Source organism: Arachis ipaensis, chromosome B04 (assembly GCF_000816755.2).
Source record: "Arachis ipaensis cultivar K30076 chromosome B04, Araip1.1, whole genome shotgun sequence".
Lineage (NCBI taxonomy): Eukaryota > Viridiplantae > Streptophyta > Magnoliopsida > Fabales > Fabaceae > Arachis > Arachis ipaensis.
The window spans coordinates 97,607,556-97,630,882 of NC_029788.2; the positions used below are offsets into that span (position 1 = coordinate 97,607,556).

The window sequence follows — 23,327 nt, forward strand, 5'->3', positions numbered from 1 at the left end:
CCACCTTGAGAGGAGCTCCCCATAAGTCCAACTTAAGGACAATAAACAAAAGTGCTAGGTGGGAGACAACCTACCATGGTAAAATCTTTTCATTTTCTCTTTTGTACATATTGGTAGATTTAGTTTAATTTCATGTTTTTATTGGTTTATTGAGTTCAATTGGTAGTTTAGTATGTTAAATAAGGTTTTATGGTGTCTTGGTAGCTGTTTGGAGGTTTGGAAGGCTTGGTTTGGTGCAAAAACAACGAAAAATTTTGAAAAACAGAGCACCATCCACGGGCACGCATCATGCACGCGTACGCGTAGATTGTAAATTCTCACCTCCCAGCCCAAAACCCGAGAGTTGCGCCTGCACTGTGCGAACATTGTGCCTGAGGCACAAACCAACCCACGCGTAAGCGTGAAGGACGCGGATGCGTCGCTCTCTGAATAAGCCATCGACGCGCACGTGTGATATACGCGTACACGTCGCTTCCATTTCACCACCACCCACGCGCACGCATGACGTACGCGTACGCGTGGATGCCCTTCCTTCACTACACTTCTTTTCTTCTCATCTTTCCATTTCTTCCCTTCTCCTTTCTTCTTCCCTTTTCTTACTCATCATCCAACACTTCCAAACACCATTGATAACCATTTATTTTAGTTAGTTAATTAGTTAGTTAGTTAGTTAGCTTAGTTTTCATTTCATTTCCTCTTTTTCATTCGAAGTATTGGATTATCGATTTTGTTTACTATACTTTGCTGCTTATTATTAACTAAATGCTATTTTAGCATGAATGTTTTTAGATGTTCATTGTTGGATTCCATTATTAAGATTACAATTCATTACTTGGTTTTGAATTTTTCATTCTTAATTTTGTGAACACCAAGTACATATGATATTGCCTTCAAACTTCTTAAATCCTTTTGAATTGCATGATTTGGCCACCATGTGATTTGAATCCTATTCTTTGATTAGGCAATCTCTTGATGGATGTTGTGCATTTACCTTAATGCATCGGGTTTCATGATCATATACTTCCATATGTTTTTAGCTTGAATGTTCTCATGCCTCTTTATTGCTTGTTTGGTTGTCTTCACCTACAAGTTTAGAGCATTTCAAGCACACTAGAATGAGTGAAGTGCATGCCTCTTTGGTGACATAGCTTTTTATGCAAGTGTGTGTTCTAAACCGCGTGAAATTTAGACTCACACCTATTTTCCTTAATATCACACAAATTCACTCACCTCATTCTAGTGATTTACCTCATTCCAACAATTTAGGCTTCCTTTCTTTTGCACCCACTTGTCTTATTATCATGTCTTCTATTTTTAGGATGAGTCATTATATGCTCAAACAGAAGCGGAAGAGAGAACACGCAGCAACCGGTTGATCTACTAGCTGAAGGTAGCAACTCGGAGAGTCGCCGTAGCCCCTTGCTCATCTTTGAGTGCACCGAGGACGGTGCAAACTTTTATGTGTGGGGAGGTCGTCCGACCCATCGGTGTTTTTGGGTGACAAGTTTCTAATTCCAACACTTTCGCATTTTATTTTAGGTCTTTTAGGATTTTTACTTGCATTTTCTTATTTTTGCATGTATATACATAATAAGCTTAGTCAAAATAATGAGATTTTTCAAGATTTCTATCTATAGGGCACCTCAATTGATTTGAGTAAAAACTTTTCCTTAGAACTTGCTTGAATTATATATATTGTGGATCATGTTTTTGAGCTAAGAACACACAACCTTGTGAAACTTGAGCCTAATGGTGTGGTTACATCTTATAACCACTTATTTTCCTTCTTGTGTGCATTATTCTCTTTCTATGATTGTAATCTTTGATTTGTTTGATTCTTTATGTCCATTATTTTGTGTATTCATGCATTTATATGATTGAGGCCATCATTTCATTTAGCTCACTTACCCAAATAGCCTACCTTTTATCTTCCATTGTTAGCCAATTTGAGCCTATGATTAACCCACTTTGTTCTTAATTTAGCACATTACAAGCCTTTAAGTGGAAAATAATAAATGTGTGTATCATTCAAGTGTGGAAAATTTGGGACATTGGTTGAGAAAAGGGTAGTTTTGTATTTTTATTGAAAATATTGGAAATTGGGTATATGCTCATGTGTTAATTAAATGTAAAAACCATATACATTGATGCTCTTGTATATACCTTATTGAAAAAGAAAAACAAAAAGAGAAAAACAAAAAGAAAGAAAAAATATATATATCAAAAAAAGAAAAAATAAAAAAAGAAAAAAAAAACAATAAAAAGGGGACAAAATGTCCCAAAGTAAAGATTAATAAAGATCAATGCATATGTGTGGTAATAAAAAAAATGCATGAGTATGTGAAAAAGTGAAGAATGGGTAGTTAGGTTAGCACTTAAATTGTATAGGTTGCCATAGGATAGGTGGGAAGTTTAAGTTGATCAAAGATTCAAATTCTAGTCCACTTAACCAAATATGCATCCTACCTTGACCCTAGCCCCATTACAACCTATGGGAAAGACCTCATGATAATTGTATGCATACATGGAATAAATGTTGATTGTTATATGAAGAACAAATCTTAGAAAGCAAGATTAGGGGAGAAGTGAGTGAATCGACCCTAAACAGTTGAGCGAATAGAGCGTATACACTTCCGGTGATGGTTCGATTGCTCAATCACATGTTTTCACCTATGATCATCACTTTTCTTGCAAGTTTGTAAAAATATTTAATAACTCAATTCAATTGTGGATTAGGCTTGCTAGTCCTTGGCCCTTGTGCATATATGCATCTTGGGAATTGATTTGTTTTGACCAAGCAATTGCATTCATTTAGATAGTTGCATATAGGTAGATTGCATTTAGTTAGTTTATATTTGAATAAATGTTGATACCCTTTGTTTCCTTCTTGATATAGCATGAGAACATGCTATGGTTTAAGTGTGGGGAGGTTGATAAACCCCATTTTTAGGGTTTATCTTGTGTTTAATTTAGGTGAATTCCACCCATGTTTCCCACATTTATCCAATGAAATAGCATAGTTTCATGATTGTCTCCTAAATTGTGCTTAAGTGTGAAAACATGCTTTTTAGGCCCTTAATTGCTAATTTTGATTCACCTTTGATTCTACTAGATACCTTGATATGTTTGTTAGTGAATTCAGATCGGAAAGGCTAGGAATGGATCAAAGGGATGGAGAGGAAAAGCATGCAAGTGGAGAACTCATGAAGAAACAAGGATTTGGGATGCAATCAACGACGCGCACGCGCAGCAGACGCACACGCGTGGATTGTGACGTTGCATGGCGATGCGTACGTGTACATGGCGCGTACGCATGGATAGAAAATTGTCAAGCGATGCGTACGCGTACATGGCACGTACGCGTCGGTGCTCGCACGTGACTCACTTAAAGGCAATCCGCTGGGGGCGAATTCTGGGCTTCCCAGGCCCAAATCCAACTCACTTCTGATGCTATTTAACCCAAGGACTGAAGGGGAATCAAAGATCTAGTCACATTAGTTAGTTTTAGTTTAAGTTTTGGAGGGAAATCTAGTTTTTAGAGAGAGAAGCTCTCACCTCTCTCTAGAATTAGGATTAGATTAGATCTAGATTAGGATTTCTTAGATCTAGGTTAATTTCATGCTTTGATTTACTTTTCCTTTGCAATTTCTTCTTCTTATACTTCTCCTCTCTCTAGTTTAGCATTTAATTCTTATAATTCTTTACTTTTATGTTGATGCACGCTATTTCTCTTTTAATGCAATTTATGATTCCTTTATTGTTGAATTGCTTTGTTGTTGTTTAATTCCTTTTACTTTGCTTTTACGCCTTCCATGTATTTGATGAAATGCTTGATTGGATTATAGAGTAGATTTTTCCCCTCTTGGCCTAGGTAGAGTAATTAGTGACTCTTGAGTTATCTCATTCTTTTGTTGATTTATAATTAGAAGTTGCTAATTGATTTGAATGCCACTAAAGTTAGTCTTTCATCTAGATTTGGCTAGGACTTGTGGACTCAAGTTAATCCATCCACTTGACTTTCTTCCATGGTTAGAGGTTAACTAAGTGGGAGCAAGGAACAATTCTCATCATAATTGAGGAGGATAGCTTGGATAGGACTTCTAGTTCTCATTCCTTGCAAAGAGCTTTTCTAGTTGTTAGTTTATTTTCTTTGCCATTTACATTTCTTGTTTCTTAACCCAAAAATCCCAAAACACACCTCATAACCAATAGCAAGACACTTTATCCCAATTCCTAGGGAGAACGACCCGAGGTTTGAATACTTCGGTTATTTTTATAGGGGTTTGTTACTTGTGACAACCAAATTTTTGTATGAAAGAATTATTGTTGGTTTAGAAACTATACTTGCAACGAGAATTCAATTGTAAATTCTAAACCGTCAAAAATCCGCTCATCAATAATCCAGGAAAAAACTATTTGATCTACTTGTTCCCATTGATCATATGCTAGTCCCGTCTCTGCCGGTGCCGGAGGTACCCCTGTTAGGTGAGCCTTCTTTCCTCTTCCACCAATTATTTTTTCATCAGAGTTGCCCATAATGGATAATTATCTCCATTTAATTTGAAACTAATTAACAAATTGTCATAATTGGTTTGTGATGATTGTATTCCAAGGCTATTGTGTAGCATATTTGTAATTTGTAATGTCAATTTGCCAGAAATCATTGATTTTGGGTTGGTAGTGCTGCTGGTTTCTTCAGATACGGACATGTTGGGTTTTAGTAGTATTGCTGGGACAGTGATGATACTTCTGAGTTTCCAGAACCTAACTCTGCTCGGATACCATGTTAGTTTGGCACAAAGGGTTTAGGAAAGAAAAGAAGAATAATTTAGAAAAGTATCATATTCATTTCTTTTCTTCATTACAAGGTTCTTACCAATATATAGACCAAGAGTACACTAATGGGTATGCTAATTATAGAATAATATCATAATAAAGTACATTGATTTTTTTTTCTGAATCTCTTTGATATTTTCCTAATTTTGTTCCCTAATTATGATATTCTAATAGTAGCGACTAGGTAACGAATGCGCAATAAAGGTGGGAGGGATGAAGGGGATAGGGAGACATGTTGCAGCTTTAGTAGAGAGTGAAAAGAGAGTGCGAATCTACTAAGTGAGAAAAGGGAGAAATAATCTTTTTGTGTTATGTTTTCAAGTTACAGTGGGATAAAAAATCTATGGTAATTTTTTACTGTGATGACAGTGGTTTTAGAAGTGTGAAATCAAAGAAAAATCAAAAAAGAAAAGAAATGAAACGAAGGAGATGGTGGGAGGAAAGAAGGAGGTATATATGGAAGAGAGGCAGCGACACCACTCATTTGCACTGTCTTTTTTAACTTGCACAATCTTCCTCAATGCAACGATCTAGATATGGAGAAGGGTAATGGAGGGCGAAAAGCGAGGTTGAGAGAAGGGTGATGAGATGAAGGAAGAAGGACGAGAAACAAAGATAAAGATAACAAGGAGGATGACTAAGGCAAAAGAAGAGGGCAGATGCAGCATATATATCCATGAAGAAGAAGATAGAGAGGGAAAAGCAGGTAGCACTATAAGAAAAACGTTGAATATTGTCGGCTTTACCGTCAGATTTAGAGTTGGACGTTAGTGGCGGGTTTATCGGCGGATTTTCCGGCAGATTTGGCAAGAAATTCGTCGGATAAAAAGATTACCATCGGATTTGATTTTCCAGCCCCTACGACCACCCTCTACCAGCACTGCCTACCTCCATTCTCCTCTAAAGTATGTGTCAAGTTGCTTGGATCGTATTTTGTTGCCTCAAACAGAGTTGCTCCATCTGTCTCCACCTCCATTGGAAGAGCTTCTGCTGCCAGTCTCTCTGTCGCTGGAGCTGTGTCTCTCTTCCATCGTCCAGGTAGCTAGGTTGCCCTCATCCCTCTCCCTATTCCATTCTGTTTTTATTTTAAAAAAAAATCCTAACCCCTTTTTTAAACTACCATTCAAGTCCACCACTGCTTCTGGTTCCTCTGCCCATGACAAATTAGAGATGAAGAACAAGAAAACAAAGCTATGTTAGCTGTGCATGTCGCGAAAAATAGCCTATAGCGACCATGATGGAAGTTCTACTATCAATGATGTTATTGCTAAAAAGGAAAAGGGTATTTTATTTTATTCAAAATAGAATTTTTTTAATTTTTCAAAAATTTATTTATTTACTACTAAAGAAATATTATTCTAATTTTTTTTCTAAATTTGTTTTATTTTTGTTTTTTATGAATGTTGAGGTAGGTCTACAAAAAATGCGTTGGTCTTTAAAAGTTGATTGATATAAGGATGTGATAAATAGTTTTAGATTTAGTTTAAATTATATTCCTGGATTAATAATAGCTAAATGTCAATTAATGTTTGATGTGGCTGGTTAATTGATTTTGTATGTGGTTATATTTGGCTGATGTTATGGATTTTAAATTTTGTATGTGGTTGATTGATTTGTGTATAATTTGACTGCATATTATAAATCTTTATGTGATAATTTAAGGCAAAAAAATACATATTGGATAACCTCAACAACACCGCTCAGAAACACCAAGTATGTATATGAAGTTCTCCATCTTAATCCTATACTGATAAATGACAATAGTATAGTATATTATTTCTAATAAAAAAATAAATATCCTATATTATTAAAGAGGGGAGAGAATAATGAAAAAGATAATACAAAAATACATTTGTCCACTAATCCATATACATAATTAATCACTTTCATAATTCGTGTTAAGTATTTATAACAATATATATAATCTATTTTGTTCATACTAATTAAATCTTTGACTTGAAATGAACTCTCTCAACTTAGAGAATTTGAGCTGCTAAAGGCTGTTCATTTGGAACTAATTTCCTTTGACATAGAGAGAGATTTAATAACCCCAACATTCAAGTTGAAGAGACCACAGTTACTCAAGTATTATAAGGTTTGTCTTCAAGACGTGATCAATATTTCATAACTCTGTTTCACTTCAAACCTTACAAGGTTTTAGTGGTTTGCTTGTTTTTTGTTATTTATTTTAACACCTTTATATTCTGATATGATTTAGAATTTGAACAAGCCTATAAATATAAATTGGTTTTTAGCTTCCCTGTATCTGAATTCGAGGCCTATCTATGAATTACAATGAAATGTTCGACAGTTTGAGTGCCTCAATTTGATAAATTAATGTTACTATACAAACATGTGTAGAATCATATTGATGAACTATACAAGGAAGCAAAGGAAATAAAAGTGTGAACTATATAACAAGAGGGTACCCTATAGTCCTACATTATGCTCTGATAGTAACTTTTATCAATTGTGTTAGAAACCATTTGGTTTCTTGTAAATATATGTTTATGAATGAACACTATGTAAGTGATAAACAAAATTTAGTTGTCATTATTTTTAAATTGTTAGTTTAGAAATTATTAAATTAAGTTTACCATCGAATTTACTGTCGATTAAATCCGTCGGTAATTATTAATAATAAACAATTTATTACCGTCGGATTTATCGGGAGAAAAATTCGATGATAACAAGCTCTAAAAATTTTGCAACTAAAGGTTTGTATCCGTCGCTAAATTTGTCGACAATTAGCGACGGACAAAAAATTTTGACGGTAAATAATTATTGACGAGATTTATACTGCAAATTTATTCCGCTATTAAATCCAACGATAAACAGGTTAGTGTCAGATTTTTTTAATAAATTTGATGGTGAATCTGACGATATTTAATATTTTTCTTGTAGTGTAGAAAACGAAGAGAGAGAGGGATAAGGAGAGACGTTGGATAGGGAGAAGAAGGGAAAATAATTAACGACCAAGAGGGAGAGGCAGAGAAGGGGAACAAAAGCAGCAAATCTAGATGAGAAAAAAAAGTAGTCGAAATTAAAAGAAAAAGGAAATAGAAAAAAATTATGAATAATTAATATGTTAGGACGATGTTGTAAATATGAAAATATGATGAAGATAAATTAATAGTATAAAAAAAGTGTATATGTATAAAATTTGTGTCACAATATATAAAACAAAGACACCAAATAATTAAAGAGATGTATTTTGTGGATAATTGTGTGCTATTGTATTTTTAAAAATTATGTCTCAACAAACAAACGATTAACATGTATATATACCACTTTATTTTTATCTCTTGTGGATATAAACTCTAATCAAACACTATCTAATTTATCTAGTCTAGTATATTCGATAGGAGAATTGCTACATATTATAGTTTATGCAAATTGTTTAAAATTTTTTAAGGCCCTTAAGTTCACCTCTGAATATTAGTTTAGTTATTGTATCTAATTTTCTTTTTTGGCTAATACTATTAACTAAATTAGTGATTGATTTTTAATATTTATGTATAGAATATGATTTTTTAATTCAAAAAATAGACAAAAGTACACTCGAATTTTTACACGGTAGACAGATGTACTCTTCAATTTTTTAATGAGCCATTTGCACAAACGAATATAAAATTCCATTGTCAACTCTACCTTTTTGTGGCCTGATTAATTTTTTCGGTAGTGGTGGAGGTTAGGTGGCACGGTATTGTGTGATGTGGCCAATTTGAGGTGACACAGTGGAAAATAGAATTATTACATTATTAAATTTATTATAAATATAAGAAAAGGGTACAATGGAACCACTGTTCATCCTCTTCCTTCTCCAATTCCTTCGAACTCTAAGAACTTTAACACAGAGTGGAAAAAAATTCTTCGTTCATTCTCTTCATTTTTCTCTATACATCTTCTTCTTGTCTGTTGTAATAGGGGTTTGTAAACTCTAATGTATCAAAATGTCACACTCTTAAAGAAGGAAGAATATACCTCATGCTTGTTCTAGTGGTCGTGGTGGCTCGTCTTCTGCCCCAAAAAATAGGAAGAAGAAGAAGAAGTTCGACTACAATAATGGCAAGTGTCTGCATGGACTTGACGCAGTGGTGCTTAAGTCTGCTACAGAGTGAAACCCTAGAAGATTGTTTCTTCGTTGAGGTATGAGAATTCTGATTTTGTTTATGAATCAGAGGAATCAGGCTCCACACGAGGAACAAAGATCTTTGGTGCCTCATTTCTTCCTCCTCGCACAAACCTTTGACCAGTCGGTGATGGCCTCTTATTTGATGCTCTTCTGTTCTTCTGACTATTCTTAGATTGCTAGGAACCATTAGGAGGTGGGACTTCTGCTTCACTTTGCTGCTGGATTATGTTTCAGTTGATGTTTGAATTTCGGGTTGTGGCATTGATTGGGTTGTAGAATCAGGATTGGGAGATGCTAGCTTATGAGTTTGATTGCAACTTTGGTTAGTTTTTTTTCTCCCTATGCTAGAGTTCGAAGGAATTGAAGAAGGAAGAGGATGAACAGTGGCTCCATTATGCCCTTTTCTTATAAATATTTCAACAAATTTCATAATGTAATGTTTTTATTTTCCACCATGTCACCTCAAATTGGCCCATCACACAATACCGTGCCATCTGGCCTCTACCACCGTCAGAAGGGTAGAATTAACAACCGAGTTTTATATTCGTGTGTGCAAATGACTCATTAAAAAATCGGAAAAGCTCTACATCTATGTAAAAATTATAAGGATGGTATCCAAGTACCTTCCACTCCACGCGTTTTTCTCCACACACACACTTGTTTGTTTTATATGCGCCTCATATAACGTATATAACGTAATCCTTATTTTGTGTGATCAACCTTTCTCAACGTAAACCTTTCCATATAATGTAATCTAAGTACCTTCTTCTTCTTCTTCTTCTCTATTCGCGTTCTTCTTCTTGTTCTTCTTCTTGTTCTTCTTCCTATTCTCCTTCGTCTTCTTCATCCTAATTAAATTTGTTATTCTCCTCTATTCGCGTTTTTCTTCTCTGCATTATGGATCTGGATTGACTTCAACATAATTAGATTTTTCGTTCATTTTCTTCTTTGTTTTTTTCTTCGATATGCACTTCTGAATTGAAACAATGAATGAATCAACTTCAAATCAGTTGAATGAGTGCGATTTGGATAATTCTTCCAAAATGTATCAATTTGATGAAGTTTGGATTATTGAATTTTGAATCTAATTCAATGGAATGAAAATTGCTAATTTTATTTGAAGTGAATTGAATGGACTGAGGTGATCTATATCTGAATTGAATTGAATTGAATTGATAATATGTAACTGTGAGTAACTGTGAGTGTGAGTAACTGTGAGTAACTTTTTAGTTCTGTAAGTACTAAAGAGTTGATTCACCATGTGCATGTGTTCGGTTCCGTATGTAGAAAGGAGTAAAAAAAATTAGACGAATATATTCTGTTTTGTTCCCTAAGCACTATATAATTCTTTCAATGTAATTAAGATTTCGGTTCACCATAATTAAGATTTTGGTTCACCATGCAAACCAGCTGTGTTGTTGATGAAAAATTTGTCCCAAAGGTGGGAATGATTTTCAAGACACTAGAAGAAGCTAGAAAGTTCTACAAACATTATTCTAAACTTGCCGGTTTTTCTACGAAAATAAGGAACACGACTCGGGACAGAGAAAAGATTAAGAATCAACTAATTGTATGCTCTAGAGAGGGGAGGTGGAAATCCAAGATATCTCCAACTTTGAACACAAACCCTTCAGCTGGGTTAAATTGTCCAGCTAGAATTTACGTACACATAATGAAGGATGTTGGTCTTTGGACAATTTCCAAAGTTGTTTTGAATCACTCACACCCTTGTTGTCTAGACCAGCCTGAGATGCTCAAACAACACAGGGAGCTTAGCATGTTTGTGCGTCGCACCATCGAAACCTACGAAGAAGCCAGAATCAGACCGAGCAAAACTTACCAATCATTTGTGGCAGCAGCTGGCAGCCACCGTGAACTAGATTTTATTGAAAAAGATGTGAGGAATTACATCACAAGAGAAGTACGGAATATTTCCGAAGAAGACGATGCCAAAGAATTTGGAAAGTACCTAGTAAGAATGAAAGAGAAAAACCAAAATTTCTTCTTTGAGCTCAACCTTGAAGGCGATCACTGCATTAAACATGCATTCTGGGCTGATGCAAGAAGTAGGGATGCATTTGATTATTTCGGAGACATGGTTTCATTTGACACCACCTATAACACAAACAAGTATTCAGTTCTTTCAAATATATTTTTGATGTTCAGTGAGTGTATATATTTCGGTTCACCACCGTGTGCTTGTTATTTATGCAGGTACAATTTGGTTTTAGGTTCTTTTGTGGGCGTGAATCACCACGGCCAGTCGACACTTCTTGGATACGCGCTGATGAAAAATGAGGACTTCCAATCATTCAAATGGCTGGCTACGTTTCATGGGAGCGAAGGCACCAAAAGGTATTCTTACCGATCGATGTGCATCAATTCAAAGGGCAATTGAGCTATGCATGCCAACAATAATTCACCGCTGGTGCATCTGGCACATTATAAAGAAGATCCCAAGCAAATTAAATCGCTACAAGGGACACAACGAAATTGAATAAGAGATGAGCCATGTTGTTTGGAACTCGTACACAAAAGAAGCATTTGACAGAAACTGGATCTATTTCCTTAGAAAGTACGGCCTCGAAGGCAACAAGTGGCTTTCAGGTAATTGAGATTTCAATTCAAATTATTTTTATGCTCATATCTTTTTTTCTCAAAGCATGCACTATTTTCGGTTCACCAGACCTTATGGGTTCGGTTTGGTTTGCAGAGCTATACGAGGATTGGCATATATGGATTCCGGTTTACTTGGATCACCACTTTTGGGCCGGGATGAGAAGCACACAAAGAAGTGAGAGCATGCATTCATTTTTCAACAAGTTCATCACATGGAATATCTCCTTGAGACAATTCTTGAATCAATACGACAATTGTCTAGCAAGCAAAGAGCAAGAAGAGAGAGAATTCCATGCTGCAGATTTTCACACCGTGATACTGTGCGCAAAAAAATTAGCAATAGAGGCACAGTTGCAGCATGTATATACCCATGAGAAGTTCAGGGAAGTTCAAGCTCAATTCAGAGGTAAAGTGAACTGTATCACAAGATCAATACATTCCACCCTAGGTTTCACAACATATGAAGTCATAGAGCAAGTTTCCAACTCTACATTCAACAAGTTTGTCGTCACCTATGACGCAGTATCACGAGATGTAAAGTGCCATTGGTTTCTATTTGAGTCTAGGGGCATATTTTGCCGCCATTCCTTAAGCGTCCTAAGCTTTGAGCGAGTGGATAACGTGGCACCGAAATACATATTGGAATGTTGGAGCAAGAACATAAAGAGGAGGCATACACACATCAACAGCCGCCAAGATGAACCTCTACTGGGGCCAAGAAGTAAGAGATTTGACGAATTGGTGTTTCGGTCGCACAATATATGTGAATTTACATCCGAATCTGAAGAGTTGACCGGAATTTCGCACCGAGCATTTGACAAGGTCATGGCGGAGATGGAAGAATATCAAGAGAGAAGCAAAAGAAAAAGTTTGTTAACCCACGAAGAAGCGACATTAAGCAGTGTGAATGACCTTCAAAGCCCACCACATGTCAAAATAAGAGGTCAGCCTAAGAACAGACTTGGATCAAACCTGGAAAAAAAGATCTCAAATGCCATGAAGAAAAAGAAAAAGACAGCTCCAAGCGAGTTAAAATTGACTTGCTTTTGATTAGTTAAAAATTCAATTGTTCATTTTGCTAATATACAATTAATTATGTCTTTTGTAGTTGAACCTTTTAGACTCCGGATCATCGATTCAGTCAAGCTCCACTGTTTACAATACACCAGATATGAATTATCCAAGAGAGGATTGTACAAGTTTTACTTTTTATTAATGTAAATTTTTGTTCACCCATGAGCAAATTTCGGTTCACCATGGTTACAATAAGGTTGATTTCTGAATGTTGTTAGTCTTTAATGAATAGTCACATTTTTTGTCAAATTCTATATCGATATATGCAAATTTTTTATTCGTCTAGTGTATTAATTTCTAAGTTGAATAATTAGAATTTGTTTTGAGAAACGGGAATCAGGTGTAGTGCTAGTTACATTTTTCGTGTGATTAATTAAATAAAAATTATTAAAAAAATCTAAAAGAGTAACATAATTACTTTTAACTTACATTCGTGGAGTTTTAAAACTCTTTCTTGGATGGATTTTCAGGGTTTAAGGTTTTGGGTTTAGAGTTTAGGGTTTAGGGTTCAGGGATCAGGGTTCAAGGGTTTAGGGTTCAGTGTTTAGGGTCTAGGGTTTAGGGTTCAGGGTTCAAGGTTTAAGATTTATGGTTTAGGGGTTTAGGGGTTCAGGGTTTAGGGTTTAGGGTTAGGGTTTTAGGGTATTAGAGGTTTAGGGTTTGTGGGTTCAAGGTTCAGTGTTCAGGGTTCTGGGTTTAGTGTTTAGGATTTGTGGGTTCAAGGTTCAGTGTTCAGGGTTCTGGGTTCAGTGTTCAGGGTTTAGAGGTTCAGTGTGTTTCCAACTTTTGGTTCACCCAGTGTATTAATTTCGGTTCACCGTGTTCAGGGTTGATGATTGAAGGTTTAGGGTTTAGGGTTAGAGGTTTAGGGTTTAGGGGTTTAGGGTTCAGGCTTTAAGATTTTAGGGGTTAGGGTTTTAGGGTTTTAAGGGTTTAGGGGTTCAGGGTTCAAGCTATAGGGTTCAGGGTTCAGGCTTTAGGGTTCAGGGTTTTTGGGGTTTAGGATTTTAGGGTTTAGAGTTTTAGGGTTTTAGGGTTTATGGGTTCAGGGTTCTAGTTTTAGTGTTTAGGATTTAGGGTTTAGGGTTCAGGATTTAGGGGTTCATTGTGTTTCCAACTTTCGGTTTGCCTAGTGTATTAATTTAGGTTCATTGTGTTCTTTTAGAGTTCGTAATGTATTGGTAAATTTAGTGATTGCAATCACTGAGAACCTGGAATAAAATAGCAGCCAGACAGTTCCAACAGATATATAAATTAACATCTCAGATGAGTAATCCATCTTGAATCAAATATAAATATTAACATTAACATTTAGATTAATATTCACATATATACATTTGAAGTAAGCATTTTTTGCTTTTTATAAAAGTTAAACAAAATATTGTTAATTACAAACAGCCAATCATAGTATATGCTATTTACTATCTAAATCCCCAGATGTGAATTTACAATAAGGGCTGGAGAGGGTAGCAGATGGCTTCGGGAGTCTTATTGCTTCAGATTCCCAAATCACTTGGTCTCTAATTTTGTTCATTTCATGCAACAGAATGTGCGGACCATATTGGTACCTGAAGCTATCAATCTCTCCCTACATTTCAATTGAAAGGAATTAGTTACAAAAGAAATGAACCCAACTGAAATCAGAAAAGAAAGAAGTTTATAAATTTAGAAAGTACTAACTTGTGTCCAAGCTCTATATTTATATCTCTTTTTGCTTTTGATCTTTTGTGGATCAATTGTTTCAAGCCATTTCATGACGTATATTCCACAATCATAGCTAAGCAAGAATTGAGTATAATACGATTAATAGTGTACAAAATAAAACATATTAAAAATAGCACTATAGAAGAGAAAGATTCTTACTCTGTATGTTGACCATTTAGTAGGATATACTCTGCTTCTACTCCCAGTCCATCCTCCATTAAGGGTTCCGCCCCAGCATAAACCCTCATCTGAGAAATTATTAATCCCTGAAAGGTATGCAAAAATTAAAAAAAATAAATCAACAACACTCAACCGAACTCATTTCATGTACTGATTAATTTGAATAATTTACAAGAAAATAACTTACAATAAATTTGTTTAGTTTCTTCCTTGAATCAGGTATATTTTCTGGCAGCTTATTGATAGGGTCAAGCACATAGAATTTCTTTTTGTTGACATTTGCAATCCACAACCACTAATGGGCTCCATTGCAAATTGGCACAAATAGCTGAAGTTTGGGAAAATTATAGAATATTTCAGTCGAAACAATAGCAAACAAGAGAATTATCAAAGAATTTTTAGAAATTGCAACTTACAAATGGATGCGATGCAAGTTTCCTTTTGTCAAGAAACTGGCGGTGGTGGGCATACTGCTCAATATCAAACCTGTAGGCCTTGTTTGTCCTCTTATCAGTGTAGGACTCGCCATGTGTTCCCAACATAAAATTCTGCAAAATGAATATCAGTTAAATCACATTTTCACTGAACCCAACACAATTCATATGCTGAATAAAATGTGAAAAACATTAAAGCATCAAGAGAAAAGTTTTCTTCATGCAAAAGAACTCAACAAAATACATAACAATCAGGTGAATCATTATTAACATTCCCACTGAACCGAAAAGTAATCATCAATGAATAAGAAATTTAGCTTACCACAATATCCAGCGGCACAATGTATATTTGTTCCTGATACCGCCGAACTTTTATTTCGTTGAGAATCATGCTGTGTATACTAACCACCTACAGGATGAAAATTTATGAGATATACTATATAAGAGTGTTTAGAAAAATCATTAATGTTATTGCAACTGGCAAAGAATTTACCGAGGCATGCATGTGTTCTTTGGGCATTAGAGACATAAAATATTCTCTTAACCCCTCGTAAAGTGCCTCATGTTTCAAGACAAATATTGCCTCATATTCATTGCTACCATCTTTTTCTGTTTTACATGTGTCATCCAATGATAACACTTTTCAATCAACTCGTTCATGATTTTTATCTTTTTCTCCGGGGTTTTGTAAACTTCAGCAGCTAGTAAGGATGGCTCTGAAGTTGTTGCTTCGGCAAACTTTAATGTTGCTGTCACTCCAGCATCTACCACCGCCTCTTTCAGAATTTCAAGCTGTAAAACACTCAGTTGAGAGGATTGAGTTAGTTGAGATGCTGGTGGACTTATCCCAAGGTTAAAGGAAGGTCTTTCATCTTCCCTTTCCCTAGGTTGAGCAGCACTGCAAGAAGATAGATATTAAACAAAATTGATATTAATCATTATAGTGAACCGAAATCCAAACAAATAGTGAACCTAAATCTAAACATACAGTGAACCGAAATGATATTAAACAAAAATGATATTAAAGAAAAGCAAGTAACATACCTATTAAATGATGACAAGATTAGAGTTTCTTGTTCTGATTGCCGTGCCACCGGAGGTTTTTGGGATTGTTCTTCATCAAAAACTTCATAGATATCGTCATCTTTGAAAAACTCTTCAATAACAGAACTTGTAAGAGACCCCGTAACACCCTACTTTTTGGGTTCTGGAGGACAGCTATAAGAAACAAAAGAGAGTCCAAAGACAAGAACACATTGAATTCATTTCTGGTTTCAACTAAACCATATTTAAACCATGTATAAGCAGTAAACATTATCTGTATTTATATAAGCAGTAAACTTACACATCAACAGGTGCTTCTTGTTCGGATTGCTGTGCTGTTGGTTCTTCACAGGGCTATTCCAGAGGTCTGCTGCATTAAATAGTAAATATTTCTATAATTATCCCAAACTATTATCATATTTAACAATGATATTTAACAGAAATGACATTAATCATTATACTGAACTGAAATCCAAACTAATAGTGAACCTAAATCTAAACTTATAGTGAACCGAAATTATATTAAACAAAAGTGATGTTAAAGAATTTTATGCTTACACATTAACAGGTGCTTCTTGTTCTGATTGCTGTGGCACCAGAGCCCGGAGGTTCTTAGGATTGTTGCTGTTGTTCTTTGGCAGGGCTGTTGCATTAAATAGAAATAGTTCAATAACAACCCAGAATTATTATCCTATACCATTAAAATTAATAAAAAGAATTTTTATGTAAAACTTACTCTTCATTAGAAACTTCATAGATATAGTCATCTTTGAATAAGTCTTCAATTACAGAACTCGTAAGAGACACTATAACACCCTTCTTTTTGGGTTCTGGAGGACAGCTGTAATAAACAGAAGAGAGTCCAAAGACAAGAACATATTAAATTCATTTCTGATTTCAACTGAACCATAATTAAACCATGTATAAGTAGTAAACATTGAACAAGATTCATCTGGTGAATAAATATTTATTAACTTACTCATTATTAGAAGTTTGTTGTGTTTCATTTTGTGGAGGGACATAGATGAAGTCATCTCTGATCAACTCTTCCTGAACAGAACTTGGAAGAGACAATGCACGAGGAGGTCTAAGGAATGTAAACAAGGATAAAGTTAATGCTGAATAATTAGAATTTGTTTTGAAAAATAAGAATTTGCACATTGAAAAACTCACACTTCCAAGGATTGAGAATGAGTTTCTTGTTGAAACTCAACAATTTGTAGCTTAGAACCAGTTGTAGCTCTAGTGACATTTAAATACATTTTCCTTGTGATTAATTAAACAAAAATTATTAACTAAATCTAAAAGAGTAACATAAATATTTTTAACTTACATTGGTGGAGTTTTAAAAGTCTTTCTTGGGGAGATTTTCTTTTTTCTAAAATATTTGATCGGGCTTTCCGGGGTATTTTTCCTAAAAAAAAAAGATAACAAATTAAAATTAGAAACCAAGATTAAAAGCAGAGGTCTAGAAACATATTAAATTCATTTTTGGGTAACCACTGAACCGAAAGTACAATATGCAGTGAATTAATTTACCTGGTATTGCTCGCGGCATTTACAGAAGGTGTAGAGCTTTCTTGAGTCTGTAAGAGTTGCTCGCTATCCAGATTTACAGTTGGCACTCTAAGCAAGATAAATAAATATTAGTAATTGAATCTAGAGGAATTAGAAAAGATTGTAGCAAAAGTAAGCAAAGAAAGAAAAAGAACTCGGGAATAATAAACTAAATCTTATGTCTGAGAGAATTCATTTTGTGCTTTTGGAGAGTCAAACTGATCCGGAGCAATGTTTGTTGACTGAGCTCCATCATTTCTTTTCTTTGATCTCTTTTCTCTTATCATCTCCAATGCTCATTTTCTTCTTTCCGCAGCATTGTCTTTTGCTTGTTCACTTCTGAAAGTTCATAAAATAAGTATCAAGGAACCTAATACTTAAGTATCAATAAAAGAAAATATGATTCGAGAAACTTACTCCTTGTCAGATTGGGCTTATATTTTTGCCACCCTTTGCGGTTGTTTTCTTTTTATTACGAGTGTTTTCTTGATTTCATTTTCTCTGGAATACAGAAAAACACATCGAATATATACCGGAGACAAGACACTAACAATGAAGTCAACCAAACTAACAGACACTACCAAACCGAACTAAATTAAAGTGCTAAAACAAAAATTAGAAGCTCACCGAACCAAAATTAATTCATTTGCTGAACAAAAATTGATACATATGCAATCAACAAAACGTCTCACAGAAATTATGCAATACTTATTAGCTTTCAGATTCACTTGTGCTCTCTGAATCTATCGGCACAGGCTTTGTTTTTTTGGTTTGTTTTTTAACCACCTTCGGTGGTTGTTTTCTTTTCTTTGTTCCAGTTTTTTTTATTTCTTCTTCTCTGCAATACATATGAACAAGCGCATAAGAAAAAATTTAAGCAAATACAAGTTAATGAAATCAATATGAAAATTAAACTTACTGGCTTTCGGATTCAGATTCGGAGTATCTTTCCTCTTCCGAAGAAGAATCCATCTCGACAATTTTCTTTTTTATTTTCTTTCCTTTTTCTTTCTTGTCTAAGTTGCTTTTTTTATTTTTTCTTTCTTTTTTTCCTTTCTGTATAGAAGTCCCTACAATAGAAACAAGGACTCAATTATTTAATCATCAAGAAAACACATGAACAATCCGGTGAACCAAATGAAGCAATCCTACCGAACCAAAAAATATTCATATGGTGAATAGTACATGACAACTATTTAATCATCAAAAAAAATGTTTCTTAATGCAGAAACATTCAAATGAACAAACTAACAATTGCAAGTAGGACAAATAAATTAATTATAACCTAAAACAGAAGTTTATTTAGTTAGTAGAGTATTTTAAAAGAATTTAAAAGCAAATTTTTGGGAGAATTTTAGTAGAGTATTTACCAATGATTCTGTTGCTTTGGATAAAATCCGTTTAAGCATCATTTGCCTTGTCCAATAGGCCACCCACGGTGCAGGGGAGCATCAGGTGCAAACGGGTGGAGAAACTTGGTTCCGTGGAAGTATATCAACATTAATACAAAAACACAGTAATCAACAGACTGTTTCTTCCCCTTTTTCTTGTTTTCAACTCCTTTCATCAAGAAGTTGAGCACATGTTTTACCCAATCCCATTACCGAATGTTGCCCACATGAAAGATCGGTGGCTTATGGATTGGGGAGGCCACACTTACCGTTGTGGGGAGCAAGAAGCACTTTTGTATGAAGACAACAAAAGTCCTCTTAAATTTTTTCTAGTTCTCCTCCCCTTCTACACTCATATCCAGCACATTCCTTGTCTGCTGGATTCAGGTTGTTGTAATCAACCTTATCAGGAAAACGATTCCCTACAATATTTTAATAGCAAAAATCAGTAAAAAATGGTCAATTAATTTTCTAGACACCAATGAACTGAAAATAAGCAGTAAGTGGAAAATGTATTACCTCCGTTGGTTATGCTGAGGTAGGGGTGTTCGCGGTGCGGTTTGATTCGATTTTTTAGAGAAAAGTCATCCAATCCAATCGTATAATTAATATGCGGTTCGGTTTGGTTCGGTTTTTTTACCGAGATCATCCGAACCAAACCAACCTAATTAAATTCGGTTTAGTTTGGTTCGGTTTGTTCAGTTTTTCAATCAATTCAAAAAAAAAACTACCATGCTATTTCACAAAGTCATCACGTTGAAATCAACAAACTCAAATACACAATAACTAACAAAGTCTTAATCCAATGAAATTCAACGATAAAAGAAATTAACAAACGATAATTAAAGAAGTTTAAAAGTTTAGTAGTCAACACAAGATAAAATAAATATAAATTTTCAGTGTTTCTACGAGGACTGGCGCAGCAGGCAATGCAGTCGGAGATCTGATGCTTATAGATTCATTTGGAAGAGGAACTGGCACAACACCAATCAATTATCATAACACAAAATCTCTTTCATGACCATTTATATGCTATTTTTTGTTTTTGTATCCTATAAATTTCTACAGATTTAAACAATAAGAAAGGATATTTCTAGCACATAAACATCATGATTCACTAAACATTAAAAATACATGCAGTTTGATAGGTTCTCCAAAGTTGTTCATATGAACTCTTTCACTGAATGCATAAAATCTGCAAACAAAGATCCAAACATTTCAAGCAATTGGGATAGTTCTCAACATGCTCACCAACAATGAACAAATACATTGTGAACAATCAGAAGCAATTTTCTTAAACAAATATATTGAACAGTGAACCACAGAACCAATTTCCCTAAACAGATACATTGAACAATCAGAAGCAATTTCCTTAATCAAATAAATATACACACTCATAAGCTAAAATCCCAAATACAACAATTAGAACCTAGAACCCTAACAATAAAAAACACACCTTCTTTAACAATCAGAACCTAGAACCCTAACAATTAGAAATAATATACATTCATAAGCTAAAACCCCCAAATACAACAAAATGCATAAACAAATACAACAATCACAATAAAAAAAATACAATAAAAAATCAGAACCCTAAACACAGAATTTGAATAACAGAATCATCAAAATAGAAATAAAAATTCAGAATCATAAACATAAGTTGAAACTCAAAATCATCAGAATTAAAAAAATCCTACTATAGAAGACGGAGATGCTGGACAGTGAGACACGGTGGGTCGGCGACTGCTATGGAGGGGACGAGACTAGACTGAGAAGGACGACAACACTCCTGGACTGGATTGAGATGTATGGCAGAGTAGTGGAGGACAATTACGACGCTGCAATATCAGAGACGGCGCTGTGCAGGGGAAAGGGAGGGGAGCTCTGGGGTCTGGGCTCGCTCTCTGACTAAGGGTTAGTGTGCGACGACGAGAAGGAAGCATGACGAGGAAGGGAGGGAGAGAAAGGACCGCGCCGAGAAGAGGGAGCGCGATGCGGAAGGGCCGCCGTGACGGTGCTGTCCGGCGAGTTAGATGCAGAGAGGACAGAGGAGGGTAGGAGGAGGAGTTTTGGCGCTGTGGAGTGGAGAAAGTGGCGGCTGGCTAGGTTATCTTCTTGGGGGAGGGGGCTTTATATATTAGGGTTTTTAAGTGAACCGGTTCGGTTCGGTTCAGTTAGGGTTTTCACTAAAAGAACCGAAAATCGAACCGAACCGCAGAAAAATTGCAAAATGTTATTTTTTCGGTTTTTTCGGTTTTTGGTTTGTTCGATTTTCGATTTTTTCTATTTGGTTGATCGGTTTTGAACACCCCTATGCTGAGGGCAGCTGCTACTTTCCGAAGAGTTATGTATATTTTCCCCTTGAGAGTTTTCAGGCATCCTTTCTCTTCATCAAAGCGATCAAGCAATTCTTTCAATAGGGTATTGGAGACATTCATTTCTGGGACATTTGCCAGGGCACCAAATCCCATTTCTTCCACTATATCTTTATTTTCTTGACTCATTTCCCTGTACACTGTTGGTATTGCCTTTGTTTGGCATCTGTAATAATGAGTTTTCTACAAGTTTTGAAACAGAATGTGAGGATATATTTATAATACAAAATAGATATTATTCGAATGAAAGCGGATAAATATATTTAATCTGCTTACGTTATAATGTGGCTTCTCCTTCATTGCTGCCATTTTCTTGTTCTGTTTTGCTGTAATAAAAAATTTTGGTCAATACTTCATTGAATACATCAACAAGCACAAGCATGTATATCTTAATCAAGTTAATTAAAATGCCACAAGTCACTGAACCGAAACTCATTCATGCACAGAACCAAAATCACAAAGGCCACCGAACCAAAAAACGTTCATGTGGTTAATAAATGATGATCAACTTTCAATCAACAAGAATAGTATTCCTCCATGCGAAAGAAGAACTGAAGATAGTAACAATCAATTTCAAAACTCTAGTTAAATTATCCACACAAATAAAAATAAGCACGTATATCTTAATCAAATCAACATCTTCCAAAAGAAAAGTTTTTCGAATTTCATGAATTAGGTATTCTTTCAAAGTTACATTTGCAAATTGGCTTCTTTAAACACTCTTACTGAAACTTGATATCTTTCTTTAAGTATTAAAGTTAACTACCATTCATGCTGAAATCTATCCAATATAATGAGATAATTTTACAGTAGTATGGCTTATCAAAGTGAAAGAGTTGTCTCTAATGTCAATTGTCCTAAACAAACTCATTTACATCATGTCTCGAGATTTTGTCAATTTTTCTACTAAAATTGCTGACAAGTGTAACTCATGCTTAAAAAATTTGTAGAAAGGGAGATATTGTCTTGTTCTGTTTTGTAATAAAAAATTTTGTTCAACACTTCATTCAATACATCAACAAGCACAAGCATGTATATCTTAATCAAGTCAATTAAAATGCCACAAGCCACCGAACCAAAACTCATTCATGCACAGAACCAAAATCACAAAGGCCACCAAACTGAAAAACGTTCATGCACGGAACCAAAATCACAAAGGCCACCGAACCGAAAAACGTTCATGTGGTTAATAAATGATGATCAAATTTTAATCAACAAGATTAATATTCTTCCATGCAAAAGTACTGAAGATAGTAACAACCAATTTCAAAGCTCCAGTTAAACTATCCACACCAATAAGAACAAGCACATATATCTTAAAGCCCTAGTTACACTATCCACTGAATTGAATAAAAATAACAACAAATTTCATTCCAAGGCCTAGTTATACTGTAAAAATCATTCACAATAGTTCAATCTACTAAACGAAGCAAATCAATCCAGTAAAACTAAAATGCAACTAGGAGAAATGCAACATTGCAAGATATTAAATGAACAGTAGTTTTCTCATACCTTTGGTAGTCTTTGTTGCTGTTTTCGTTTGTTTCTGGTTGTTGCTTGCGAAATCTTCTTCCGATTCCTTTCCAGTAGTGGTTTCCGCAGAGAATGTGATTGAAGTTTGAGTGATGTTGAGAGAGATTCGAAGAGAATGAGTGTTTTCGTGTCTTGGTTTCGTATTAAAGATGTAACGTTTTTTCATAATGAAGCGCGAATGAAAAAGGAGGGGTTTCTTTCGTCTCTGGCGCGTGTTTTTCACTCGCCATTTAATGCGCCTGATTCTATTTGGGTTTGGACCAACTTGGTTATATGGTTATATGGATGTGTAGCAGCCCTGTTAAAAAATTGAGGAGTACATCTTTCCACTATATAAAAATTCGAATGTACTTTTGTCTATTATATTTTTCTTTTTTTGATTTATCAATATTTCCATTTAATTTGTTGGGAGAGCATATCCAAGATCCATGCCCATATATATATA

At 35.0% G+C, this 23,327-nt stretch overlaps 1 protein-coding gene and 1 long non-coding RNA gene across 2 annotated transcripts; one reads left to right on the plus strand and one right to left on the minus strand.

Annotated features, from left to right (window-relative positions):
• On the plus strand, positions 10,371-12,640 carry LOC107636690 (protein FAR1-RELATED SEQUENCE 4-like). Its single transcript, XM_016340182.1, has 4 exons — positions 10,371-11,101; positions 11,186-11,326; positions 11,523-11,578; positions 11,853-12,640. Exons 1-4 carry the CDS (start codon positions 10,371-10,373, stop codon positions 12,638-12,640), a joined length of 1,716 nt encoding a protein of 571 aa, XP_016195668.1.
• On the minus strand, positions 19,758-21,109 carry LOC110271144. Its single transcript, XR_002361399.1, has 2 exons — positions 20,672-21,109; positions 19,758-20,169 (listed from the first exon to the last, which is right to left on the minus strand). It is a non-coding gene; the product is annotated as an uncharacterized LOC110271144 (long non-coding RNA).